Raw genomic sequence first — 12,969 nt, forward strand, 5'->3', positions numbered from 1 at the left:
GACCTCAGATGATCCACCCGGCTTGGCCTTCCAAAGTGCTGGGATTACAGGCATGAGCTACCATGCCCGGCCCATATTGTCATCTTTCATAGCAGGTCAATCAATAATACGTATAACTAAAACATGTAGCTTTAAAAATACCCGACAAAATGACTTCTATTAACATTTTTCATAATCCCTTTTCTTAACCTCAAAGGGATCTTTTGGGAAATGGAAATAAATCTTTGTTATGGTAGAAATTGCTCACCAATTCATTTAGCATCTTTATGGTTAAGTAAAATGAAATTTAGTACTTAAAAAATATTAAAGAACAATTATATTAGAATTCTATCAGTCAGGCGCGATGGTTCATGACTGTAATCCCAGCACTTTGGGAGGCTGAAGTGGGCAGATTACCTGAGGTCAGGAATTCGAAACTAGCCTGGCCAAGATGGTGAAACCTTGTCTCTACTAAACATACAAAAATTAGCTGGGCATGGTGGCACATGCATATGGTTCCAGCTATTTGGAAGGCTGAGGCAGGAGAATCACTTGAACCCAGGAGACAGAGGTTGCAGTGAGCTGAGATTGTGCCACTGCACTCCAGCCTGGGTGACAGAGTGAGACTCCAACTCAAAAAAGAAAAAGAAAAAGAAAAAAAAGAATTTTATCTACTGACATAACTTATTTCATAATATCTGAGACATTAGTGCTTGTGAGATGTGCCAGTATTTTATGTAGCACTAACAAAGAAAAATCATTGCCAATTTAAACAGGATATAATGCAAAGATGCCATGGACTATAAGATGTACGCTAATTTCAAAGATACCGAAAGTGTGAAAAAATAGTATGACTTAGAATCAATAAAATATGTACTGATCCATCCAGACATATTCATACAGAAAGGTTCCTGGAATAAGGTCACCTACATCTAATAATGGTTATTTCTCAGAGGGATAACCTTGGGTCATTTAAAAACATTTTTCTTTTTTTAAAAAAAGATAGATTTACAATAACAAATGAATGCTTTTTTTTTCAAGAAAAAAAAAGACTGGAAGTAAGTATGCCAAGATGTTAATAGTAGATAATTTTGGGCGTGGCAGTTATAGATGACTTTATTTCTTCTTTGTTCATTTCTGAATTTTAAAAGAACCTTCAAAATTAAAAAACTAAACACAGCAAGTAAAGATTCATAAAAACTGGGACAGACATCCTTTAATGAAAGGATATTTTTAGTGGCAAGAACTCCTCTCAGGGTGATCAATGGTCCCAGTTTGCCCAGATTGTCCTGGTTTTAGCACTGAATGTCTTGTTCCTGGGATGGCTGGTCACCCTACCTCCTTATGGTTCAAATGACAATGGTGATGCATCAGGAAAGCTTTGGTTCTAGGACAATAATAATAAGGTTTGTTTTTAGTGTGCCTCAGAATCCCCCAAGAAACTTGTTAAATAAGCAGATTCCTTGGTTCCAAGCCTGGAGATTCTGGTCTGGGAAGGCTGCTGGGGTTAGGCTTAGGGGACGGCATTTTTAAGCATCCCAGGTAATTCTCAAGCCTTGGACTATTTCAGAGCTCCTTCAGCAGTCTTCCTGGCTTCCTCCTTCACTTCCTCTTCTCGGCATTTCTGGGGTCATCTGAAACCCTCCCTAAGCATTTGTGCCACTGGGAGCCTCCTGCTGTGTGTTTACTGCTGGCCATCTGCCTGGAGCACTGCCACCTCTCCAAGTTCACTGCAAAGAAAAAGTGATGGGAGGAACTCAACAGATCCCATGCCCTCCTGCCAGGAAAATACTGGTAGCTCAACTCAGACCTAAATTCACGTTCAAGATTCCCTGTCAGCACTCATTCTTCTAAAGAAAGTTTAAATCAGTGACATACAGGAATGAAAAAAGCCCCCCATTCTACAGAAATGACACACAGATCTTTCCAATTCTTCCTCATCCCTCACTTACGTTCTACCATCCTCAAACACCATCTGTAGCAAATATTATCCTGGAAATTAAAAAAAGACCTATTACCCCATCCTATACATTTTCTTCCATATGAACATAAGTCTGAGGTGTTAATTCTCTCTCCTGGACACAATTCAAAAGAAAGTAGGTTTCTTCAGTGTATCTATTTGGTCCAATTACTTCTAAAATATGGCACACTGCTTTGTGTCAGCTGTTTTTCATTAATATGTGCATCAGGCTCCCATTTTTGGTGGCTCTCGGCCCAGTGCTTCTCAAACTTTAATGTGCCTAAGAATCACCTGGGGATCTTGTAAAAATGCAGGCTCTGAATCAGCAGGACCGGGGTGGGGCTTGAGATTCTGAATTTCTAACAAGTTCCCCCCTGAGGCCTAGGCTGCTGGTTCCCGGACCACACAGGAGTAGCAAGGGTACTTGACAGGCCAAAGTTTGGTTCCTACGTCTTTATTTGCCTCTAATAAAATTAAAACAAAGTGAGCATTTGTTCCTACCACAGGGCTTAATCTGCTGTGCTATATTTTCTGAGTTTACAGGAAATTTGTAGTGTGCCCCCCACCTCTGACCAGGAGTGAATCAGCAAATTGTAAAGCCAAATCCTTTTTCGTTGTAAATTCTTATGTCTGCTGTTTACTGATCTGCAAACAATCACGGTTACATTCTAAGCAAAATAGGTATATAAGAAAAGTACATATGTAAAGAGGGAAATGTCTGAAGAAGTCAAGAAAATGATCTTAATTAGAAAAATAAGTAGAAGTTTAACGTGAGAAAAATGCAAATGGTGACTAGCTTTGGAAGAGACCTTTTATTACATCAAATCTGAAAATTATTGTCAGCTCCAGGGATGGAGCTTTTAACTTGAGGGAGAATGAGGAAATTTAAAATGGCAGCTGTGATAATGTCTTTACGGTCTTGAATCTGTTGGGGCTCAGAAAACAATACCCCAAAAGATGACACTGACATGCTGACCTAAAGAAGCAGGCTCAAGGTTTCTCTGACCCCCCACCACGTATCTCTCAGTCCCCTCTCCCCCAGAGATGAGGCCACCACGTATCTCTCAGTCCCCTCTCCCCCAGAGATGAGGCCACCACGTATCTCTCAGTCCCCTCTCCCCCAGAGATGAGGCCACCACGTATCTCTCAGTCCCCTCTCCCCCAGAGATGAGGCTGTTCAAATTCCCTTATCTAACTAGAAACTGAACCCACCAAGGAGGAGCACAAATGCTTCTGATCTCCTCTCTGACATTTCATTAACCAGAGAAGATTAAAATTTGTATTACAGAAGAAGAGACTGAAAATTTAACACCACAACTACAGCACAAAGAACTTCCTCCCAAACTATTTTTCCTTCTCAGACCATTCGATTCCCAAAGAGAATCATTTACTATCCCATTTCTGAGCACTGGGCCCATTCATTTCCCCTAAAATTCATTTACTACCCCTCAAAAACGGCCACATTTCCCCCATGTCCCTCCACTATGAAGAAGGGTTTGTAAGCATCAAGATCACACTGGGTTGTTAGGTAATCATCCTCCTGTCATTCCCCATGCTTCTGCACCTTAAATAAATATAATATGTAGGTCTTTTCATGCCTGCTAATCTGTCACTTGTCGGTTCATTTTCAAGGCAGCTTCAGAGGGTGAAAGGGAAGCCTTCCTTTCTTCCCTACAAATTCAGCTAAGCAGAAAGTTTGGAAGGCAAACACCAGAGAGTAATTTTACATTTATTAATTGTCCAAGATCTGGAATGAAATAACCTCTGTGTTATTATTATTTATGCTCTGTGAATAACACTGAGAAGAACTATTGAGGTAAAACTCAAAAGTTTCGAGGTACATACACCGTATTATTTTTAAAATTATGTCATATTACATATAAAGTAGAAAATCAGCCTGAGAGAATGCACAGCAAAAGGCCAACAGTAATTGTCTCTGGATGATGGGATTGTGTTTACCTTTGATTATTGCTCTTTTGACATTTTTGACAATGAAAATATATTATTTTATAATAAAAATAAAAAAGTTAATTTTTAAAAACTGTTATGCCAAAATAGATATGCATAGAGATGGCATTTCCCTTCAAGAAATATTTCTTTCAATAACAATTCTTTTATGTGTTTCCTTTGATTATGCTCCATACAATTCTTTTCTATTTATTTCTGGGATTATATGAACATTATAGCTATAATTATAAAGTGTTATATGAAATTTGAGTAACTAGAATCTTTAAATTCCCAATCATTCCTCTGTAATCAATATTTTCTATTTTACATATAGCAACTGGCATTTATAAACTTTAAAATGTCTTAAGGATAAAATGACAAAGTCCTTTATCTATCAGAACCTACAATGTGCCAGTCATAGAAGTTCCCCTGTTCTTCATCTGATCTACAATGCCAAACTGTTGTGCCTACAGACTCTAGGAGGGCAGAGTTCTTCATGTGCTTTCTGTATCCATTCTACAATCTCAGTGGCTGACCATGTACCATGCAGGAAATGTTATACTAAGAAAGGGAAGCATGCTGTAAAAGACTGCAAAATCACCAGCATCAGAAACAACTCTGTAGATACCTTTAAGATGGTAATATTCCAGGTAAAGCTCTCCACTGCTTTTTGTAGCTTTCTTTCCTTCAAACCTTCCTTGGTGCCTATGCTGTGCAAGTGTTCATGGAATTCCATGGCTGAAAGAAATAAAAAAGACAAAGTATATTACCTCCCATCCAATCTGTGGTAATGAACTGGAAATATTTCTTTTTCTAGGTAAAGTTAAAATGATTCCAACCTCCAGTGGAATTTCATAAATGTGTCCATTCAAGAATGTAATAATGGGGACAAAACACTGAAAAATTATGGCAACAACAAGGCAGAAGGCATCTTCGAAGTCAGCAATTGTTCCTCATTGTTTAGAAGGGAAACAGGGCACCTGTGATCACTGTTATTCTTATTTTAGAGAAGGGAAGCTCAGCAAGCTTCAGAGATGGGAGACTGCAAGGGAGCAGAAAGAAGGGCTGGGACCAGCATCTGGACCTGGACTCTCAGAAGGCGGATTTCAGCTCCACTGAGAACACAGTGGAGACCAGGGATAGAAAGAATGCAAAGTGATGTATTTTCTGTCACAGAAAGGGTCAATCTGAGGTCAAAGACCAAGCCCACAGTACAAGGAGGGGAGTGGAGAAAGACCCTGAACTCTAACTCTGCATTTATGCTACAACTCTACACCAGAATTTATATAATAAATAAATATTCCCTACTGCTGTTCAAAATAATTTCTGCAAGATCTATAGATCCTCTAATTCAAATTTAGTTTACAGGGTTTCCACATAAATTTAAAAATTTTATGCTTTTTTTCCATTAGATGGAAAAATCTTAATTCCTAATCACACCAATATAACTGCTAATAGTAAGACTACTGAATCCAATTTAAACATTCTTAGCATTTTTTTTGTCCTTAGAGTATAAGTAATTGAGAATGTTCAGTGAAAAATATGATGTTCTAGGGTCAGCTGGAATAATTCTTTTCTCTCTGTGGTTATGTTACTGACAATGTACAATTAGGTCATGTGTTTCTTTTTTCTCATTTTACATATATGTGGTGGGGGGAGTACTTTTTTTGATGTAATTTGTTTTATGAATTATGTCAAAACATTACATAATTCCAAAGTTAAACTACATATTGAGGTGAATTCAGGTAAGTCTTGCCTCATTTATGGTCTTCTCTACCTTGATCCTTCTTCCCTTTATATGTTCTTATTAGTTTTTTATTGTATTGTTTCTCTTTGTAAATGTAATCAAATGTGCATATATTATTCATAATCTTCCTTTCTTACAGGAAAGTAGCATGCTATGTACAGTGTCCTGCATGTTGGTTATTTTCTTTCTTTTTCTCACACAATTGCATAGTGGAGTTCACTCCATGTCAATGTAGAGCTCTTCCTCACTCTTTTCTGTAACAGCTACAGACTCCATTGTGTAGATGAACCAGTATTTATTTAACCAGTTCCCTACTGAAGGACGTTGCATGGTTTAAAAACTTTTGCTATTACAAATAATTTAGCACTGTTGTAAATTTTACAAGACCTTTTGTACATTCTTTTGCGCACTTTTACTCTTCAGTTGGGCATTTCGATTTCTAATTCCCTTTCTATGCAACACCATTTCAAAGCAACTCTTCATATGGTGATTGACAACTTTATTCCTTAGTGTGTTTAAATATCAAGCAAAAGCTGACACACATATCATAAATACAATAAATGGCCAATTTAGTCTTTTTACTTCTGTGTTTCTTTCTCTCACCTAACCAGGAGCTGTGGTCCTACTTCCTGTTATGCTAATAAGATATGGTAGCCTCACTGGTTTTGGGAAAGAACAGTAACTAGTAAGATTCATTCCACTCTCCAGGGAACTAACCCATGGACCATTCCCCTTTTCTCCAACTTCTCTTTTGCTGATGATGGTACTTGAGAACATTCCAACTTGGTTAACTGAATAAGCCCCCTCCACCCCAATGCCACACACACACTTTCCCCACTCTTCACCTCTAGGAGACTCCCTGGAGTGTGCTGCATGACTCAGATCCACCCATTGGGGCCCTAATGATAAGACTGATGTGCTTGGCTTTTCTAAGTTTTAATATTGGACTCCAAGAGTTCTGGATTTCCAAACAGGAATAATTAATACTCATTATGTTTCTGGCAGTCAGAAGCTGCCATATTCTCATAAGTATCACTGAGGCTTGCAGAATGGAATCCATGACTGGAATTACAGGAAAGGAGACACAAGAGTGGGAGGGAGGGGGTAGCTCTCTACAAACAAGAAATCTGACTCCATGGACTGTAAGATGAATGGGAAAAGAAACTAGGAGGAAAAATGGAAGTGATACTAACTAAAGCAGGACCACATATTACAATTGCTTGACCGGATGTGGGCTCTTCACAATGGTTTTTTATGGCATTTCAAAACTGGCACGAGGTGTAACAATAATAGTGAGGGATTTTTCTAACACCAAGGTATCTGCATGGAAGCCTCATTCTGCTAGGGGCAGACTGTTTATGGTGCCTTGCTGAGCATTTGATCACCTGTAAGGTAATGAGGCAATGACAGGAACTGGTATGCTGGGCTTAATTCCAGCTCACATAATGTAAATATGGAACAGCAGAAGAAGGGAATGCTGAGCTTAGACAAACAGCTACTCTTAGGAAAACAGCTTTCAGGCCAGGCGCGGTGGCTCACGCCTGTAATCCCAGCACTTTGGGAGGCCGAGGTGGGAGGATCACGAGGTCAGGAGATTGAGACCATCCTGGCTAACAAGGTGAAACTCCGTCTCTACTAAAATACAAAAATTAGCCAGGCGTAGTGGCAGGCGCCTGTAATCCCAGCTACACGGGAGGCTGAGGCAGGAGAATGGTGTGAACCTGGGAGGCGGAGCTTCCAATGAGCTGAGATAGTGCCATGGCACTCCAGCATGGGCAACAGAGCGAGACTCCTGTCTCAAAAAAAAAAAAAAAAAAAAAAAATACCTTTCAGAAACTTCAGAAAGTATGAACCTAGGGAACAGTCTGCCTTGAGAAGGACTGGGGACTTGAAGATGAAACAGAGTTGAAAGGATAAAAAATGATATAGATAAGGAAGAAATGGGGAAACATTTAAAGAAACAAGTGTAGCTGCATACATGGCTGCTATCGAAAAAGCTCATATTTTACAAGTCGATTTAAAAAATGAGACGAGACCATTCTCCCTTATCTTACTCCTCTTAAAATACCTCTAGCCCAATAAAAGTTCACAGGGACATGCAAAATGTTTTATTAGTGAAGCTCTTTTAAAAAACAGGCAAAAAGGTAATAAATTGAACACTGGAAATACTAAGTTAAAAATAAAAAACTCAGACTATTAATCCCATTGTCATTTATTTAATTATTTGAGTTGCTGCATAATACATCTGTTTCTTTTAAACACGTCTTTTTTTATTTTTATTTTTTATTTTGAAACAAAGTCTCACTCTGTTGCCCAGGTAAGGGTGCAGTGGTGTGATCTCGGCTCACTGCCACCTCTGCCTCCTGGGTTCAAGCAATTCTCCTGCCTCAGCCTCCCAAGTAACTGGGATTACAGGTGCCTGCCACCACACGAGGCTAATTTTTGTATTTTTAGTAGAAATGGGGTTTTACCATGTTCGTCAGGCTGGTCTTTTAAACATTTCTGTGTTATTAACTTAGAAATGACTGATCTTTGCTAATCCACCAGAGTGGATTTTGCTAATCAACTAATTTGAAGCATACATTGATTTTATTTTTTTAAGAAAAGGGTTCTCACCTTGACCTTTCACTGTCTCCCTGTGACATGCGAGGACCAGGGCAAGGACTAAGGATACACAACCAAGGGAATTACAAGGCAACTTGCCAGGCACTTCACATATGCTATAAAAGAAATGCAGACAGAGGCTACAGCACTTTCCTAAGGAAGTGGCAAAGAAAGATTTTAATCTTGGTTTGTCTGATATAGTCATATGTGTAAAATAATTATTCTGTGGGCAGAACACTGTAAGGGCTATTGCATAGCTACCAGTTAGAAGGGAAGAGAGAGAGAGAGAGAGAGAGAGAGAATGAGATTATACATTTGAACTGGATCAGTCTATATATATAAAACAAAAGAAATCCATTAAGATATCTAAGATGCAAATTGCATTATTCTCTCAGTACTAAATTACTAGGAAATCCATTCCTAGCATGTCACAGGAGGTCTTCAGAGTTCTTTACAACAACAGTGCTGTATAAAGAACTTCTCTGGGTTAGAAGTTAAGTAACCACTTCATTTTTCAAATTATTTTCAGCAAAGAAACATTAGCCCAACGAAAAAGTCCTTCTCTTACTAAAAAGCTGAAGAGTAGTATCTCTTCTCCTTCTGTAAGTCATACTATTCTGTCTAAAGACTAGATAGAGTGAGTTTTAAAGTAGCTGGTGAAAATCAGGTGAGAAATAAAAAGCTTAAGACTAAGTCACACTCCCTCTCCCCCCCACAAGAAGTCAAGTTCGTTTTATTTTAAAACTCCTTGCACTTTAATTACAGGAAGAGAAAAGATGAGGGACTCCCACTGTGGGGATGCGAATGGAGCATGATCCAGTGTTGGTAAAAGCTGTGGTGAGCAAGGAGCTGTGTGAACCTGTGACTGCAGTTGAACAGGCAAAAGTGGATTACAGTAATCCAGAGAATTTAAAGAGCATGTGAGGAGGGTCTGGGGGAACTTGTCAGAGAATAGTGGGCACAGGCAGCGCACAGAAGTCACATGGAGACTAGAGAATGTATCTCAAACCTCAACGAGTAACAGAATCGCTAGAGGTGTGTTTAAAGTGCAGGTTCCTGCGTCTCCCTGGAGGTTCTGATTCAGGAGGTTTGCGGTGGGCCCAGCCAGACATTTTCAGATTTCCATGCAAGAGGACTAGGGATCATTTTGAAGAAAACCCGATTAGGTAGATGGGTAGATGGGACTGAGAGGTGCAAAGTCCATGTCCAGTAGGTATCAGAGGGTCATTATTAGAGGGGTATTTCAGAAAATCTAAGAACTGTAAGACTGTCTATCCTAAAAGACAAGAAGGAAGGAGGGAAGGAAGAAGGAAGGAAGGAAGGAAGGAAGGAAGGAAGGAAGGAAGGAAGGAAGGAAGGAAGGAAGGAAGGAAACGAGGAAGGGAGGGAGGGAAGGAAGGAATGAAGGAAGGGAGAGAAAGAGACACAAGTGTTTTTCATTGATGAATTATAGGTAAGAAAAACCTACATACTTAATAAAAATAATTTGAATTTTATTGATCCTGAGAAAATTTCTTTTGTGATGATCATCTGCATATTTAGAAGGTCATATTTAGAAGTTTTTAAATTGTTGATTTAAGCCAAAAGAGTCCTAATATTCTTACAGAGTGTGGCTGTGAGCTTATGTGGCCAGAGCATTGCCTGCTGGATGTATGAAAAGCCACCAGGCAGACACTGGGGAGAATACACAGAAAGGCAGATTCGGGACGGTGTCAAGGTTGCTGCTGCTGCCTCTGCTTAGTGACGGTAACAAGAATTCCCACTGTGAAAACAATCTTCAGGTTCACAAATAGAAACCAGGCCAATAATAATGAGGGGATAAAAAGTAGGATTTTTTTTTCAAACACAAGTTCCATTTACCTGCAGTGTTTCCAATATCTTCCAAATACTATAGCAACACATTTGCATCCTAAATTTGTATACTTTAGAGTCTTGTATAGCTGTTCATATTACCTTGAAGTTAACTGTTTAACAAAATAATTGTGTTTTTTCTATTAGCCAATGTCCCATATACTAGTCTAATTTAAACTAAATGGCACTATAAAAGTCTCAAATAGTATGGCCTTGTCCATGTTTCCTTTAAAGGTGAAACATAACATTTTGGGGCAGCTATTAAAGAGGGAGGGAAAGGAACTAGGATTCCTTGATTCTACAACCAGTTGCCACCCAAGTGAGAAGAGGTAACAGTTAATTCTAGCCAAAGAAATGGAAAAAACTTCATTTGAAAACCAACTCTAACTAGGTAAACAGTCCTTTGGAAGTGTGACACAATTGCTATATGTTATATATTTAACAGTCAGAATATACAGTGTGTTTAAAGACATCAAAGTTTGAAGGCTGTGAGTATATTACATGAATCCAATAAAACATGCAGGAATACAGATTAATGCTTAGGGGTAAATTATGTTCAGAGATTAACAAATGATCAGTGTCTCATACACAGACCTGGCTGGCCTGGTGTGGCTGCTCTTTCAACAAAATGATTGTCTTTGAGCCTCAGTTGCTCTGTGCCAAAGACCCAACCATTAGGTTCCTTTGACTCCATGACCCTAAGTTTCTGTTCCTAGGGAAAAGCAGTGGGTTATTTTTCTTCTGAAATGTTAACCATTAGGAAACCTGCTGCAATTTCTTTGTGATAATGAACTTGGGAACTAAGGGTATAAATAGTAGGTCATCAAGCAGCAGAGAAAGGACACATGGAAAATCCTTAGGTGAGAGTTTAATTCAGTTTTTGTCAAAAGGGAATGGAGATATAAGATGATTTACGGCGGAGCAAGATGGCCGAATAGGAACAGCTCCAGTCTTCAGCTCCCAGCGTGAGCGACACAGAAGACAGGTGATTTCTGAATTTTCTTTTTTTTTTTTTTTTTTTTTGAGGCGGAGTCTTGCTCTGTCGCCCAGGCTGGAGTGCAGTGGCCGGATCTCGGCTCACTGCAAACTCCATCTCCTGGGTTCACGCCATTCTCCTGCCTCAGCCTCCCGAGTAGCTGGGACTACAGGAGCCCGCCACCTCATCTGGCTAGTTTTTTGTATTTTTTAGTAGAGACGGGGTTTCACTGTGTTAGCCAGGATGGTTTCGATCTCCTGACCTCGTGATCCGCCCGTCTCGGCCTCCCAAAGTGCTGGGATTACAGGCTTGAGCCACCGCGCCCGGCCAATTTCTGCATTTTCAACTGAGGAACGCAGCTCATCGCCAGCAACAGATCAAAGCTGGACGGAGAATGACTTTGATGAGATGAGAGAAGGCTTCAGTCCATTAAACTTCTCAGAGCTAAAGGAGGAATTACATACTCGGTGCAAAAAAACTAAAAATCTTGAAAAAAGAGTGGAAGAATTGATAACTAGAATAATTAATGCAGAGAAGGCCATAAACGAACTGAGAGAGATGAAAACCATGACACGAGAAATACGTGACAAATGTACAAGCTTCAGTAACCGACTCGATCAACTGGAAGAAAGAGTATCAGCGATTGAGGATCAAATAAATGAAATGAAGTGAGAAGAGAAATCTAAAGAAAAAAGAAGAAAAAGAAATGAACAAAGCCTGCAAGAAGTATGGGATTATGTAAAAAGACCAAATCTACATCTGATTGGGGTGCCTGAAAGTGAGGGGGAAAATGAACCAAGTTGGAAAACACTCTTCAGGATATCATCCAGGAGAACTTCCCCAACCTAGTAGGGCAGGCCAACATTCAAATTCAGGAAATACAGAGAACGCCACAAAGATACTCCTCCAGAAGAGCAACTCCAAGACACATAATTGCCAGATTCACCAAAGTTGAAATGAAGGAAAAAATCTTAAGGGCAGCCAGAGAGAAAGGTCGGGTTACCCACAAAGGGAAGCCCATCAGACTAACAGCAGATCTCTCGGCAGAAACTCTCCAAGCCAGAAGAGAGTGGGGGCCAATATTCAACATTCTTTTTTTTTTGAGATGGAGTCTCGCTCTGTCGCCCAGGCTGGAGTGCAGTGGCTGGATCTCAGCTCACTGCAAGCTCTGCCTCCCGGGTTTACACCATTTTCCTGCCTCAGCCTCCCGAGTAGCTGGGACTACAGGCACCTGCCACCTCGCCCGGCTAGTTTTTTGTATTTTTTAGTAGAGACGGGGTTTCACCGTATTAGCCAGGATGGTCTCAATCTCCTGACCTCGTGATCCGCCCGTCTCGGCCTCCCAAAGTGCTGGGATTACAGGCTTGAGCCACCGCGCCCTGGCCCCAACATTCTTAAAGAAAAGAATTTTCAACCCAGAATTTCATATCCAGCCAAACTAAGTTTCCTAAGTGAAGGAGAATTAAAATCCTTTACAGATAAGCAAATGCTTAGAGATTTTGTCACCACCAGGCCTGCCTTACAAGAGACACTGAAGGAAGCCCTAAACATGGAAAGGAACAACCGGTATCAGCCATTGCAAAAGCATGCCAAAATGTAAAGACCATCGAGGCTAGGAAGAAACTGCATCAACTATCGAGCAAAATAACCAGTTAATATCATAATGGCAGGATCAAGTTCACACATAACAATATTAACCTTAAATGTAAATGGACTAAATGGTCCCCAATTAAAAGACACAGACTGGCAAACTGGATAAAGAGTCAAGACCCATCAGTTTGCTGTATTCAGGAGACCCATCTCACATGCAGAGACTTACATAGGCTCAAAATAAAGGGATGGAGGAAGATCTACCAAGCAAATGGAGAACAAAAAAAAGCAGGGGTTGCTATACTAGTCTCTGAT

At 39.9% G+C, this 12,969-nt stretch overlaps 1 protein-coding gene across 2 annotated transcripts in view; it reads right to left on the bottom strand.

The window, feature by feature from the left end:
• The window catches only part of PLCL2 (phospholipase C like 2), a 215,686-nt gene that overhangs the window by 17,871 nt on the left and 184,846 nt on the right, over positions 1 to 12,969 (bottom strand). For both annotated transcript variants that reach the window (XM_010377148.2, XM_030933444.1), the window contains exon 5: positions 4,515 to 4,624. In XM_010377148.2, the coding sequence (XP_010375450.1) occupies positions 4,515 to 4,624 (110 nt within the window). The remainder of the gene's footprint in view (positions 1 to 4,514; positions 4,625 to 12,969) is intronic.

Source organism: Rhinopithecus roxellana, chromosome 1 (genome assembly GCF_007565055.1).
Source record: "Rhinopithecus roxellana isolate Shanxi Qingling chromosome 1, ASM756505v1, whole genome shotgun sequence".
In the NCBI taxonomy this organism is placed as follows: Eukaryota; Metazoa; Chordata; class Mammalia; order Primates; family Cercopithecidae; genus Rhinopithecus; species Rhinopithecus roxellana.